Below are 16,353 nucleotides of genomic sequence, written 5' to 3'. Positions count from 1 at the left end.
ACATAGGAGCTCCTCAATACATAAGGCAACTGCTAACAGCTATAAAAGAGGAAATCGACTGTAACACAATAATAGTGGGGGACTTTAACACCGCACTTACACCAATGGACAGATCACCCAGACCGAAAATTAATAAGGAAACACAAGCTTTAAATGACGCAACAGACCAGATAGATTTAATTGATATTTATAGGACATTCTATCCAAAATCAGCAGATTACACTTTCTTCTCAAGGGTACACAGAACATTCTCCAGGATAGATCACATCTTGGGTCACAAATCAAGCCTCGGTAAATTTGAGAAAATCGAAATCATGTCAAGCACCTTTTCTGAGCACAACGCTATGAAATTAGAAATCAATTACAGGGAAAAAAAATAAAAAACACAAACACATGGAGACTAAACAATACATTACTAAATAACCAAGAGATCACTGAAGAAATCAAAGAATACCTAGAGACAAATGACAACAAAAACACAATGATCCAAAACCTGCGGGATACAGCAAAAGCAGTTCTAAGAGGGAAGTTTTTAGCAATACAAGCCTACCTCAAGAAACAAGAAAAATCTCAAATAAACAATCTAACCATACACCTAAAGGAACTAGAGAAAGAAGAGCAAACAAAACCCAAAGTTAGTAGAAGGAAAGAAATCATAAAGATCAGAGCAGAAATAAATGAAATAGAAACAAAGAAAACAATAGCAAAGATCAATAAAACTAAAAGCTGGTTCTTTGAGAAGATAAACAAAATTGATAGACCTTTACCCAGACTCATCAAGAAAAAGAGGGAGAGGGCTCAAATCAATAAAATTAGAAATGAAAAAGGAGAAGTTACAACGGACACTGAGGAAATACAAAGCATCCTAAGAGACTACTACAAGCAACTATATGCCAATAAAATGGACAACGTTGAAGAAATGGACAAATTCTTTGAAATGTATAACCTTCCAAGTCTGAATCAGGAAGAAATAGAAAATATGAAAAAACCAATCACAAGTAATGAAATTGAAACTGTGATTAAAAATCTTCCAACAAACAAAAGTCCTGGACCAGATGGCTTCACAGGTGAATTCTATCAAACATTTAGAGAAGAGCTAACACCCACCCTTCTCAAACTCTTCCAAAAAATTGCAGAGGAAGGAACTCCCAAACTCATTCTATGAGGCCACCATCTCCCTGATACCAAAGCCAGACAAAGATACTACAAAAAAAGAAAATTATAGACCAATATCACTGATGACTATAGATGCAAAAATCGTCAACAAAATCCAACAACACATTAAAAGGATCATACACCATTATCAAGTGGGATTTACCCCAGGGATGCAAGGATTCTTCAATATATGCAAATCAATCAATGTGATACACCATATTAACAAATTGAAGAATAAAAACCATATGATCATCTCAATAGATGCAGAAAAAGCTTTTGACAAAATTCAACACCAATTTATGATAAAAACTCTCCAGAAAGTGGGCATAGTGGGAACCTACCTCAACATAATAAAGGCCATATATGACAAACCCACAACAAACATCATTCTCAATGGTGAAAACTGAAAGCATTTCCTCTAAGATCTGGAATGAGACAAGGATGTCCACTCTCACCACCATTATTCAACATAGTTTTGGAAGTCCTAGCCATGGCAATCAGAGAAGAAAAAGAAATAAAAGGAATACAAATTGGAAAAGAAGAAGTAAAACCGTCACTGTTTGCAGATGACATGATACTATACAGAGAATCCTAAAGGTGCCACCAGAAAACTACTAGAGCTAATCGATGAATCTGGTAAAGTTGCAGGATACAAAATGAATGCACAGAAATCTCTTGCATTCCTAGACACTAACAACGAAAGACCAGAAAGAGAAATTAAGGAAACAATCCCATTCACCATTGCAACAAAAAGAATAAAATACCTAGGAATAAACCTACCTAAGGAGGTAAAAGACCTGTACTCAGAAAACTATACGACACTGATGAAAGTAATCAAAGATGACACAAACAGATGGAGAGATATACCATGTTCTTGGATTGGAAGAATCCATATTGTGAAAATATTGGACTATACTACCCAAAGCAATCTACAGATTCAATGCAATCCCTGTCAAATTACCAGTGGCATTTTTTACAGAACTAGAGCAAAAACATCTTAAAATTTGTATGGAGACACAAAAGACGCCAAAGCAGTCTTGAGGGAAAAAAGTGGAGCTGGAGGAATCAGACTCCCTAACTTCAGACTATACTACAAAGCTACAGTAATCAAGACAATATGGTACTGGCACAAAAACAGAAATATAGATCAATGGAACAGGATAGAAAGCCCAGAGATAAACCCACGCACCTATTGTCAACTAATCTATGACAAAGGAGGCAAGGATATACAATGGAGAAAAGACAGTCTCTTCAATAAGTGGTGCTAGGAAAACTGGACAGTTACATGTAAAAGAATGAAATTAGAACACTTCCTAACACCATACACAAAAATAAACTCAAAATGGATTGGAGACCTAAATGTAAGACCAGACACTATAAAACTCTTAGAGGAAAACACAGGAAGAACATTCTTCGACATAAATCACAGCAAGATCTTTTTTGATCTACCTCCTAGAGAAATGGAAATAAAAACAAAAATAAACAAATGAGACCTAATGAAACTTTAAAGCTTTTGCACAGCAAAGGAAACTGCAAACCAGACGAAAAGACAACCCTCAGAATGGGAGAAAATATTTGCAAACTAATCAACGGACAAAGGATTAATATCCAAAATATATAAACAGCTCATGCAACTCAATATTAAAAAAACAACCCAATCAAAAAAGGTCAGAAGACCTAAATAGACATTTCTCCAAAAAAGACATACAGATGGCCAAGAAGCACATGAAAATCTGCTCAACATCACTAATTATTAGAGAAATGCAAATCAAAACTACAGTGAGGTATCACCTCACACCAGTTAGAATGGGCATCATCAGAAAATCTATAGACAATAGATGCTGGAGAGGGTGTGGAGAAAAGGGAACCCTCTTGCACTGTTGGTGGGAATGTAAATTGATACAACCACTATGGAGAACAGTGTGGAGGTTCCTTAAGAAACTAAAAATAGAATTACCGTATGACCCAGCAATTCCACTACTGGGCATATACCCAGAGAATACCATATTCAAAAAGACACATGCACCCCAATGTTCATTGCAGCACTATTTACAATAGCTAGGTCATGGAAGCAACCTAAATGCCCATCAAGAGACGAACGGATAAAGGAGATGTGGTACATATGTACAATGGAATATTACTCAGCCATAACAAGGAATGAAATTGGGTCATTTGTAGAGACGTGGATGGATCTAGGGACTGTCATACAGAGTGAAGTAAGTCAGAAAGAGAAAAACAAATATCGTATATTAACGCATATATGTGGAACCTAGAAAAATGGTATAGATGAACTGGTTTGCAGGGCAGAAATAGAGACACAGATGTAGAGAACAAGCATATGGACACCTAGGGTGGAAAGCGATGGTGGGGTGGGGGGGTCGGCGGGGGGCTGGTGGTGGGATGAATTGGGAGATTGGGATTGACATATATACACTAATATATTTAAAATAGATAACTAATAAGAAACTGCTATATAAAAAATAATTTTAAAAATTTTTTAAAAAATGAAGAGTAGTATGCTTTCCTCTAATAGGATGCACTATCACTCATATAAATGAAGATGAAATCTCAGAACTTAGATTGGGACTTGAACCCAGCCAAAACCCACATTGGGACTTGAGCCCACTGTCTTAATTGCGATCACACACCTGGTCTCAGGAATTAATGAAGCTGAGGTTCTTCTGTCTCATCTCAGAAAGAATTCAGTGGATAACAAAGTGATAGGTAAGAAGTGGATTTATTTAGAGAGAAATATATTCCATAGGCAGAATGCAGTCCATCTCAAAAGGCCAGAGCGGCCCTGGGAGAAACTCACTCCACAGACAGAGTGTGGGCCATCTCAGAAGGTGAGAGGCCCCGAAATATGGCGTGGTTAATTTTTATAGGCTGGGTAATTTCATAGGCTAATGAGTGGGAGGGTTATTCCAACTATTTTGGAGAAGGGACAGGGATTTGCAGGAATTGGGTGACTGCCCACTTTTGGGACTTTTATGGTTGGCCTCAGAACTGTCACAGCACCTGTGGGTGTGTTGTTTAGCTAGTTACAACGAGCATATAATGAGGCTCAAAGTCTACTGGAAGTCAAATCTTCTGCCATCTTTGACCTAATCGGTTCCAACCAGTTTTTGTTGTATCCTCAACAGCTATGTCATTCTTTTAAAGGTTGTGCCCTGCCTCCTGTTTCATTGATACACTTAACTTCTCAGAGTCCCAGCAGCGTCTGTGGTCATTTGGGGGTAATGTCAATTGCTGCTTCTTCAGTCTCAATCCACATGGATATACTAACTTTAAAACTTAATTATGGGATGGGGGGGGTGGGAGGGAGGGAGACGCAAGAGGGAAGACATATGGGAACATATGGTTATGTATGACTGATTCACTTTGTTATAAAGCAGAAACTAACACACCATTGTAAAGCAATTATACCCCAATAAAGATGTTAAAACAAAAACAAACAAAAAAAAAACTTAATTATAAGTTAACTACCAATAATACAATAACACATGTTTTGCCAATGAGGTATAGGTTTGAAAAGCCACTCCCATTCCAGCTCTTGGTTTCTTTCCCATATTCTGGCTCTGAGAGAAACAGCATCATATATCAATCAATGGTTAAAAGTTTAGACATCATCTTATCGGACATCACTGAACCTCAAAAGATGTTTTCACCTAGCCAGCATCATAACTACATCCTCCATAGGTCTTTCCACTGTTTTGCAGGTTTGTTTTTTTTACTGGATAGTGGGATATAGGGTGAGACCAATGACTCTCATATATATGAGCTTTTGTTTCACTTCTCTTAGTGTAAAATGATTTTCTTGGTCAGAAGCCATGTTGGGTGGTAGTATATCATGACAAGAAATAAAGAATTTGGTAAGTCCACAGATGGTGGTCCTGGCAAAAGCATTGTGGGCAGAGAAAGCAAATCCGTATCTAAAATGAGTGTTTCCTTACTATGTATAAAATAGATAACTAATGAGAACCTACTCCATAGCACAGGAAACTCTACTCAGTGCTCTGTGGTGACCTAAATGGGAAGGAAATCTAAAAAAGAGTGGATATATATGTACGTATGACTGAATCACTTTGCTGTACAGCAAGAAACTAACAACATTGTAAATCAACTCTACTCCAATAAAAATTAATGAAAAGAACAAAAATAAAATGAATGTCTCTTTCACTGAGGACAAATTGTTGTTCTCTGCATGGTGGAAGGGGTCCAGCGTAATAAACCTACTACCAGGTGGCTGCCTGGCCCCCCAACTGCCATAACAGTTGCTCAACATTGATCTGTGCTTTTAGCAAGTTGAGTGGATTAGCCTTGGTGACTCCTTATAAAATATATTCCTGCCCCCATGCACTTTGCACATGAGCCCACTGAGTGAGCAAATAGATAGAAAAAGAGGCTAAGTGACATCCAGAATGTACTATTTTTTCCACCTGATTATTGAGAGCCACCTCTTCTGTGGAAGCCCTCTGCTGAGCAGAAACACATGTAACACATATACGTTCACACTCTAGGCCTGTGCTGTCTAATATTGTGTCAACTAACCACATGTGGCTAAGTTAATTAAAATTACATAAAATTAAAAATTCAGTTCCTCAGACACACTAGGCACGTTTCATGTGCTCAGTAGCCACGGGTGGCAAGTGACCACCATGCTGGAGAGTGCAGACATAGAACATTCCCACCGATTGGACAACATTTCTAGTCCAGGCCCCTTTTCCAGGCCTCTTTTTCATCAGTCCTCCATATTATTCTTTCCAAATCCCTGATCATCTGGCCAAACTATTAGAAACTTTCTATAAATTAGCATAGGTCCATGCCTCTGGACATCTCCCTTTCCAGGCAAAGTGAACACAAGCTTTACCCACTGAGATTTCCCTTCCCCCTGGTCTTAAGGGCTACCCCTCAGTTGGGGCTGTATGCCACAGCAGCCCTACTTTTTTTGTTTTAAACATCTTTAGTGGAGTATAATTGCTTTACAATGTTGTGTTCGTTTCTGCTGTATAACAAAGTGAATCAGCTATACATATACATATATCCCCATATCCCCTCCCTTTTGCGTCTCCCTCCCATCCTCCCTATCCCACCCCTCTAGATGGTCACAAAGCACTCAGCTGATCTCCCTGTGCTATGCAGTTGCTTCCCAACTGCATATCTATTTACGTTTGGTAGTGTATATATGTCAGTGCTACTCTCACTTCGTCCCAGCTTAGTGGTTGCTGCATATTGTACAGAATCATATGTACATCAGGCCCGAATTTATTCTTCCTTGGCTAACTGGTCATAGGGAACTCCCCATTAGGCCATAGGTTTGGGTTAAGAGAGGTGGTGATGCAATAGAAGTAAGTACCACTTGCTAATGCAGCTTGGAACCTTAAGGACCTGCTGGGGCTCAGTATTTTACATAGCAATTCTGTTTGAGGATGGAGTACTACTGCACATGCCCAGCTCAATGCTCAGTGAATAATAGAACACCTCATTTCAGGAAGGACAGCTCAGGTTACTCGATACTTGATTTCTCATGGCCAACCATTCAGTCTCCACCAGGGCCAGTCACAAGCAAGGACCTTTCTCAAAAGGCAAAGAGATATTATAGGAGGAGAGATGACTTTCCTCCCAGATCATAATATTAAACTACAGTTTTCCAGAGGCTCTATATTGCTTCCTCAGCTGCCATGGAAACTTGGAGCAACTTTGGGTCTGCTGGGTCATAAAGCCCAAGTGGCAAAGCAGTTTGCACTGCAGCCTGTCACAGCACAGATCTTTGTCTTGCTTTGGGCACCACTAAAACCGTACAGCCTTGAAGGTTGCTTGATAAATGCGTTGAAGGCAAAGGTGGTATAAGTTGATTCTAGACTCTGAAGAGGCATTCCAAGCACTTGGCCTCTTCTACCATCAATAGCCCTCATGCCTCAGGTCAGAAAGCCAACAAAGAGAATCTTCTATTCCGGATTGTCTAGTTTGACTATACATTCAAGAATTGGGGAGAGGGCTTCCCTGGCGGTGCAGTGGTTGAGAGTCCGCCTGCCGATGCAGGGGACACGGGTTCATGCCCCGGTCTGGGAGGATCCCACATGCCACGGAGCGGCTGGACCTGTGGGCCATGGCCACTGAGCCTGTGCGTCCGGAGCCTGTGCTCCGCAACGGGAGAGGCCACAGTGGTGAGAGGCCTGCGTACCGCAAAAAAAGAAAAAAAAGAATTGGGAAGAAATCACTGAGGAGATTCACAAACCCACTAGGCCCATCATGAAACCTACACTGAGCCAATGAATCACTGCAGACATACTCTAAGACACTCTGTGTGTTCAAACTCCATTTTCCACCTTACTTCCTTAAGCCCTCACTCTGAATTGTGAACCTCAGTCTCATTTTGGGTTCCAAGGTATTAGTGTTGACTGAGAACCACTGTACTGTATGTAATTCCCCCAAAGTCCAGATAGTTCCCTTTCTCCAATGCCCAGTCACCTGGGTAAAAGGCCACAGGCCTCTTTGGGGAAGGCTTTGGAGAAGATCACATGCTTGTGGCAGCGTCACACACAAGGTTCTTCCTGAAGACAACCTAGCAAAAGGACCCTGGGTCTGAACTGACTCAGGTCTGGGGATTGAGTAAGAGGCCATTACTCTCCACTGTTGTCATTCAAATTGGGCCTCTGTTCACCAGACCCAGGTGCATTTATATATTTATTCATTTATTTAAAAATACAACTCAATTAAAACTTTAATAGGCTGTTCATCTATTTTAGTCCTGTAATCACTGTGAGCAATTAACTACAACCAAAGATCGCTACGAGTCAAACCATTTGGTTAAATCTCTGGCCCTATTATCTAATAAGAGTAATAATGCCCACCTTGTATCAGGGGGTTAAACATTGCCACTTGATCTCCGACACGCTGCAGTACCATCATCCCCACTAAAATCAGGGCTTCAGTGTTGGCATCTCCCACCATCATCCTCAGTAGGAGAGCATTATAGAGCATTTCAAGGAATCTAGAGCTCCCCTCACCAGTGTATTTGGCAAAGCCTGGGGGAAAGGAGTGTCTTCTGAGTGACGTGCGGGTCATAGTGATGAGGTGGTGAGCAGGTCGCCCATGACAAGTGTACTCCAAACTTCCGATCTACTTAAGACTTTGGCTTCTTTCCTCTCTTATACCAAGGAAGCACGGCATCTTAATGTCATTTAACACAGGTCACTGTTGGGTCCAAGTTTCAGTCCAGCAACCAAGCAAACTATTAAAGTCACGTTAGACGTTAAAATCAACACATTAAATCCTGAATCTCTGGTAAGCGCATCCAGGTCAATAAATTCAGCCTATTCAACATTATATTCCTTTCTCCCTAGTGTAATGCCTTACAAATACAGTCCTACCTGTATTCCTCAGGTTTCTGCCAATTTAATTTGGCAGAATCTTTCCATTCTTTCAATATGGCAGTCCTCCTAGGTGAGTCCCTATACTCAACCCCCTCTCCCCAGGACGGGCTGGGATCCGACTCTAGTTGTAGGATTGGAGGCAAAGAGAAGCGGTAGTGGTATAGGGTGGATGTTAAGAATAATAGGTATCCCTGCACAGGTAGCTGCCTCAGGTGGAGTCAGTAGAGTCCTCGATGCAAGGGTGTTTAATCTGAGACAGCAGGACTGCTTATGCTGCTAAGAGGGGCTCAGTAGGATTTCTAGGTCCAAGGTGCTCAAAGTTATTGGAATCCTGTCAGATGTTCTCGTTCCCAATTCTCAGATTTGCATGTATTTCCAAATAAAGCACTATTTTTCACATAAGAGATGTGGCAAGTCTACGAAATCAGCTTAAGCTGCAATTCTGCCACCTACTTGATGAAATTTGGGTTTGGGATATATTGACCTGCCGCCTACATGAAGGATGTGCTCTGGGTCTCTGAGTATGCCTTGTTCCAATAATTAAACCCCAAGCTGGACACTTTCTCCTCTTTGGCTCATTAACGTGGTCAGGTGTGGCTCGCCACCCCGCACTCCTTGGCGTTCTCAGTGCCTCTGTAACTTTGTAGCAGTCCTGTGGTCTGCCAGAGCACTTCACCACAGGCAACTACATTATAATTTAATCAATTTTGGTCATGGATTGCTAATATTAGTGACAAGATTAAACTGCCTTCAAATCCTACCGGCTCAGACACTAAGTCCAGACTCCCTGGAGCCACTTCTAGAACCAAATACTTTATTAGTCAGGGTTAGGTCAGGAAAACAGCTTTCACTCTACTTCAAGCTGGAAGACTCTCTATATGTGGAATTAAATGCTCACAAATCTACTGGAAAGGTTGGGGGAACAAAAGTCAAGGAAAAGACCTATTGGCTTTCGGGAATTCTAGAAGTGCAAAATCACAGGAAGCTACTCTGGTTTCCATATGCCTTTTTCAGCAGAAAGGCGTTGCCAGTTTCCATTTCGTCAACATCAAACCTGTATTCAGCAGAGTATTCCCATACTTTTAAATGTTTTTCAGCATCTGAAGAGCAACCAGGAATTGTCAGAGAAGCTGTCTGGGTTGCAGCAGGAGAAAGAAGCTCTACGTGAAGAGTATGGGCAATTTTTGAAGCGGCTTGATGTCCATGTGAGGTAAACAAAAACAAGTTCCCTTTAGAAGACTGAGCTACTTCTTAGGGAGCCAGAGCAGGGGATGCTCACAGAAGTGACCTTTCAAGAACGCCAACACCGATTTCCTTCATTCCCAAAAGTTCTATCTATAGGGCTTTTCCTAGGGAGATATGGGGCCTCATTCCTTCCCAAGAGAGGGAGGAGGAAGGGAATTACTATTTATTGAGCTCTAGTGGTAGCTAACATCTTGCTCTTCCCCAAATATACCCCCTCACTTGCCTTCAGCCTTCTTTTTCCCTTGCGTACTTTCCTCAGTCTGGACCACGCTCTCCCTATTTCAACTCTTCATTCTCAACCTAGGAGTCACCTCCTCAAGAAGCCTTTCTTGACACCTCCAGCCTGGGTTGAGTGAGGTGTCACTCTTTGTGTTCCTGTAGCCCTTTGTACATGGCTCTCTGTAATTATTTAAGAACTTGCCATGTTGTTTTGAAATAACGTGACTCACACCTGTCTTCCTCACCAGACTGTAGGTTTTAAAGGACATGGGCCATGGTCTTACTCATCCTTTTATCCACAGTCCCTGGTATATAACAGGTGCTCAATAAAAATTTATGTTCCTAAACTACCTGCTTTTTCTTCCATTCCCTGGTCATCATCCTACCAGATTCCTCCCGCTCTCTTCCTCTCTGAAGTGTAGCTTAGTAGTTCAGAGTATGGACTCTGGAGCCATATTGCTTGGGTATAATTACTGGTTCTACTAGGAACTAGCTGTGACCTTGGGCAAGTTAAATAACCGCTCTGTACCTGAGGTATCTCATCTTTAACATGGACAAAATAGCCATTCCTATCACATAAAGTTGTTATGAGAGTTAACTGAATGAATATATGTATAGCGTTTACTTAGAACGGTGTCTAGCGCACAGCTGTTATTATTATTATATCTACTTATTTTTAGTTTTTAACCATGACCCACCTCTCTGCTCCTAGCTCTGCGCCCCTCTGCTCTATTCTTTCTATAGGTTGAAGTTTCTTATTCCCTTATGTTCTCACTCACCTACTGTGTTGATTGTAGTTATGATAATGATTTAAAAACCATTTTCTGAAACTCCAGACCTGTGGTTGAAAAGCAACACTGTTTTAATCAGTGTATTTCATTCCTTGACGAGTGGTCAGCACCAAGCAAGAACTTTAGCAAAACAGCTCAGGTTAAGTCTAGGCCTGCTGGAATCAACCCTCACAACGTAGCCCAGAGTTAGTTAAGAATTACCCACTGGTCCTGTGATTGATGTTTTTATACAAAGTAACACATGAAAAACCATTTTTGTACATATATTTTTCATTTTAAAAATTATTTTTATACAGTAAATTCCTAGGTGTGGAATTACTAGTCCAAAAGCTGGAGGTATGGATCATAAAATGTATTATCAAACACTCAGAAGAGAGCTTCCTTGGTGGCGCAGTGGTTGAGAGTCCGCTTGCGGATGCAGGGGACACGGATTCGTGCCTCGGGCCGGGAGGATCTCACATGCCACGGAGCGGCTGGGCCCATGAGCCATGGCCGCTGAGCCTGCGCATCCGGAGCCTGTGTTCTGCAACAGGAGAGACCCCAACAGTGAGAGGCCCGCGTACTGCAAAACAAACGAACAAACAAAAAAAGTCATTCAGAAGCATTCTACCAAAATTTTCTGCCATCGTTATATGAGTAGCAATTTCACCACATCCGAATTTGCATTGGCTGCTACTTTTGGTGGGGGAGGGCTGTGATGAAATTTTCCCCAGTGTTCTTTCTTTTAATTGAGGTATAATTTACATATACACAGATTTTAAATGTACAGTTCGATGAGTTTTGACAAATGTATACGCCCACCTAACCACTAGCCCAATCAAGATACAGAACATTTCCATTATCCCTTGAATTTCTCTCCTACCTTTTTGCCGTCAGTCTGTATCTCTTGCTCCTCCTCCTCCTCCTAGGCATCCACTCTTCTGATTTCTGTTTCTCCTAGAATTTCATCAAAATGGAATTACACTGCGTGTAATCTTTTGTGTCTGACTTTTTTTTTTAAATAAATGTATTTATTTATTTATTTTTGGTTGCGTTGGGGGTCTTCGTTGCTGCATGTAGGTTTTCTCTAGCTGCGGCGAGCGGGGGCTACTCTTCGTTGCTGTGCATGGGCTTCTCATTGAGGTGGCTTCTCTTGTTGCGGAGCACAGGCTCTAGGCGCGAGGGCTTCAGTAGTTGTGGCACGCAGGCTCAGTAGTTGTGGCTCACAGGCTCTAGAGCGCAGGCTCAATAGTTGTGGCACGCAGGCTTAGTTGCTCCACGGCATGTGGGATCTTCCCAGACCAGGGCTCAAACCCGTGTACCCTGCATTGGCAGGCAGATTCTTAACCACTGCGCCACCAGGGAAGTCCTGTGTCTGACTTCTTTTGCTCAACTTATTCTATGATTTTTAATGCTCAGTTATAGACATTTCTTTGATGGCTAGTGAGGCTGAATAGTTTACCATATTATTTGTCCATACCCTTTAGGACAGTGGATGCTAAGCCTAGCTGCACATGCATGGGCCCCAACATAGATTAATCAAATCAGAACCTGTGAGGATAGGGCTTAGGGATCAATACTTTTCTAAAATCATCCCCATGTGATTCTGATGGGCACCTAGGGTTGAAAACTACAACTTTAGGAAAGAAAATGGAAGGGATTGTCAAAACTCTAGGTTCATTTTTGTTCTCATTCCCCTGATCCCACTCCTGACCTTTACAAACAATGCCTATTTTTTTCCATGTTTTCCCAGCTACTCTTCCAGAGGAACAAATTCCTTGCCTTTTTGAAATGAAAATAAATGAAAGACCATCTGGTTTTATATAAACATAAGCAAAAGTTGTCCTTAAATTTTAGAACATGAGTATTGTGCTGTCTTATTGTACAAATTAACAAAGCCAAACATAAACTTAGAAAATCCGCATGTTCTTCGGGCAAGTTGGCCAACAGAACTTCTGGCTAAACTAATAGGTGTGTCAAATAACCAGCCTGCTATGGAAGGGAAGGCTCTAAGCTCTCCCCAGCTGTACTGCATCCACGTTCTTTTCACACCATGTAGCACTACTGAAAGAAGCCTGAATATCAAGCAATAGGAGCCAGTTAGGTCAAGTATAATACATTCACTTGATGGAACATAATACAGCTGTAAAAGATGGTGGCCATGAAGACTAGATAACAACATGGGAAAATGCTGTGATACAATAAATGAAAAGAGAATAAGATAATTTTAATGTAGACAGTGTTTTAAAAAAAGATGCTTATAAAAAGACTGGAAGGAAATACAAGAATATTATAATACTGATCATACAGGAGTTGGGTTTTTTCCCCAAATTGTCTATAATCTTTAAAAAATTAATTAATATTTTTATAGTCCAAATGGCAGGATAAGAGAGACAGAAGCTGTCTGGCATGGAAGCTGCAGACGTGGGTTTTAATATCCCAAGGCAGAAAGGGTAAAAGCAATTCCAGAAATACATGTTGTGTTTCAAATGATGTCAAAAATCAGAGGAACTGGGCTTCCCTGGTGGCGCAGTGGTTGAGAGTCCACCTGCCGAGGCGAGGGACACGGGTTCGCGCCCTGGTCCGGGAAGATCCCACATGCCGCGGAGCAGCAGGGCCCGTGAGCCATGGCCGCTGAGCCTGCGCGTCCGGAGCCTGTGCTCCGCAACGGGAGAGGCCACAACAGTGAGAGGCCTGCGTACCGCAAAAAAAAAAAAAAAAAAATCAGAGGAACTGTGAACAGCTGGGAAACTCAGAGAACAACAGGTGTACTGTTAGATAGTGTTAAACCTCTGAGGCTATGGACCAGAGGATGCTAAAACCCGGTGATATCTTTTGCCAAGCTCTTCCTAGTATAAGGGAAAATGAGAACATTTATGAGATAGAAATATCTCCCTGTAAAGAACATAAGTCACAATCTTCAAGAATAGGTACCTCATATTATGTCGTGGGTGCTGCACGGGCCACAGAACTGAACAGGTCTAAGGCAGCTTTATGAACCCAGGTATCTAGAGCAACTCCATTAATTAGAATGTAGGTTGAGTTGCTGCAGCAGAGACACTGAATAAGAATGTCTTTAAAAAGGGAGGGTTTTCTCTCTTACCTAAAAGTGCAGGATGGATGTGGTAGCTCCATGTTTCCGGAGTCTAGACTCCTGCCTTGTTATTGCTCCAACATCTTTAGCACTTAGCCACATAGTTCAGGTGGTTCACTACCATATCCACATTTCTTCCAACAAGAAGGGAGAAAGAGGGGACAGCAAGAGCATTCCATTCTCCTGGAAGGCACACTACTTCCACTCGGCTGTTGGCCAGAACTTATTCCCATAGCCTCATCTAACTGCAAGGAAAGCCAGAAAATGCAGTTCCTATTTGAGCGACCAAGTGCCAAGCTAAATCCGGGCTCTATAATGACAGAAGAAGGAGAAAGTGGATTGGGGACAATCCCCACAGTCAGTCACTGCCACACGCACTGACAATCTGGTGACAAGGCCCGGTATGCATGTCTCTGGCCTACCAGAATTCAAACTTCTCCGCTTGGCATCTGGCTAACAGCTAAATTAATCTTCTAAGGGAACAATATACAAAACGATTCTTTTTTTTTAATTTTAATTTTACTTTTTTGGCTGCATTGGGTCTTGGTTGCTGCGCGTGGGCTTTTTCTCTAGTTGCGGCAAGCGGGAGCTACTCTCTGTTGCGGTGTGCGGGCTTCTCATTGTGTTGGCTTCTCTTGTTGCAGAGCACAGGCTCTAGGCACGCAGGCTTCAGTAGTTGTGGCTTGTGGGCTCTAGAGCGCAGGCTCAGTAGTTGTGGCCCACGGGCTTAGTTGCTCCGTGGCATGTGGGATCTTCCTGGACCAGGGATCAAACCCGTGTCCACTGCATTGATAGGCAGACTCTCAACCACTGCGCCACCAGGGAAGTCCCTACAAAATGTTTCTTTTATTTGCAATCAGCAAGTAGGAGAGAGAGGGGCACTACTTTGGAAAATGGAAGAGTCTTGCAAAAACACATTTAGAGGTAAGATATAACTTACAAGAACATAAGACTCTCTTGGAGTAGCTATTCCATCATAGTTTGACTAGAATTAGTATCTAACTAAGTCTGCTTTGCTCTTCCCCTCCCATCTGGTTCCTAGTTTTTATGTAAAACAAAATATCTCAGCAAGAGAAATTGACAATATCCGGTTTGCCTGGCTTTGCTGGTATTATAGCACTGGGGCATAGTGGGAGATCACAGGCTCTGGAATCAGATTCTCCTCTGTAAAAGTAACTTCCCTCTGTGTCAGGAGTCTTCAAGACCACCCTCAGGTCTGGAGGTTCATTAGGACTTACAGATCTTAGGAAAGGTTTTACACTCATGGTTATGGTTCATTACAGTGAAAGGATACAGATTAAAAAAGCATGCAGCGAGAGTTCAGGAGAGATAAGATGCAAGCAAGCTGCCCATTGTCCTCTCCCAGTGGAGTAGTATGGGCAGTGCTTAATTCTCCCAGCGACGTCGTGTGGCAATATATATGAAGCATTCCCAGCCAGAGAAACTCACCTGAGCCTTGACATCCAGGGACTTAATTGGGGATTAGTCAGGAGGACAGAGAGCTCCTGGGATTGACCTTAACTACTTAGTCTCCAGTTCTCCAAACTCTGAATAGTCAAACTGATCCAGCATGGCCCAGGCCCACGGTGAACAAAAATGCATTCACCACGAATCATTTTGTTAGCATAAAATATCTGGTGTGGCCCAAAGCCACCGGTACACAGAGACATTATTATCAGGCAGGATACTCCAAGGGCTTAGAGGTTGTCTCCCAGGAACCAGTCAAAGACTGGAAACCCAGACCCACTGAGTTTACTGCACAGCATCCATCTCCTGGGCCACAGAGTGAGGACATCACCTTCACAAGTTTGCTTTAAAAGCACGCGAGGTGTCTTGTGATAAACCTGGAGCACACGTTAGTTCCCTTCACTTAGTTAGGACTTCCTCCAATTTGAGTGTCAGAGCCCCAGACAGTTGACATAGGCAAACTGCCCAGCATCATAGGCCTGAATGACTGTGCCCTCCCATGCCTACACTGACAGAGAGCAGATGCTTCATTCCTTAAACACTTTTCCTTTCAGTTAAAAAGGCATTATTCAAATCTCTAGGCATTCAGGGAAATCAGAGGCTAGAGAGAGCATTAGAATACTGTTTTGTTTGTTTAGTTTTTCTGATTTTAAGAAACAGGATGTAATTGACCACAGGTAACAAAAAAAACCTGACTAATATATTTAAACAAACTTTTTTTTCTTATATAACAAGAAATCTGGAGGAAGATGATTATGGAGATTGATTCAGCTGCTCAGTAGCATCCTTAAGGACAGGCTCTTTCCCTCCTCCTCCTCTGCCATGCTTGGCGGGCTGATGGCTTTGTCCTTAGGCTTCACACCTCATGGTTACAAGGCAGCGACTGTAGCTGCAGGTAACAGCCTCGGCAGGAGGGCAGCCAGAGCAGAGAGAGACCTTTGTTCAAATTCCTGCTTTTCCAGCAGGACTTACCTGTCTCACACACCCAATCCCCACCCCAACCCACCCTGCACACACGTGGGGCACA

At 42.1% G+C, this 16,353-nt stretch overlaps 1 protein-coding gene across 2 annotated transcripts in view; it reads left to right on the top strand.

The window, feature by feature from the left end:
• The window catches only part of CCDC30 (coiled-coil domain containing 30), a 171,985-nt gene that overhangs the window by 138,941 nt on the left and 16,691 nt on the right, over positions 1 to 16,353 (top strand). For both annotated transcript variants that reach the window (XM_073791227.1, XM_073791230.1), the window contains one exon: positions 9,629 to 9,741. In XM_073791227.1, coding sequence (XP_073647328.1) covers positions 9,629 to 9,741 — 113 coding nt within the window. The remainder of the gene's footprint in view (positions 1 to 9,628; positions 9,742 to 16,353) is intronic.

The sequence above is a fragment of the Tursiops truncatus genome, chromosome 1, assembly GCF_011762595.2.
Source record: "Tursiops truncatus isolate mTurTru1 chromosome 1, mTurTru1.mat.Y, whole genome shotgun sequence".
NCBI lineage: Eukaryota > Metazoa > Chordata > Mammalia > Artiodactyla > Delphinidae > Tursiops > Tursiops truncatus.
Note: the sequence above shows the minus strand (reverse complement) of the source record. Positions and strands in the feature narration are given on the sequence as shown.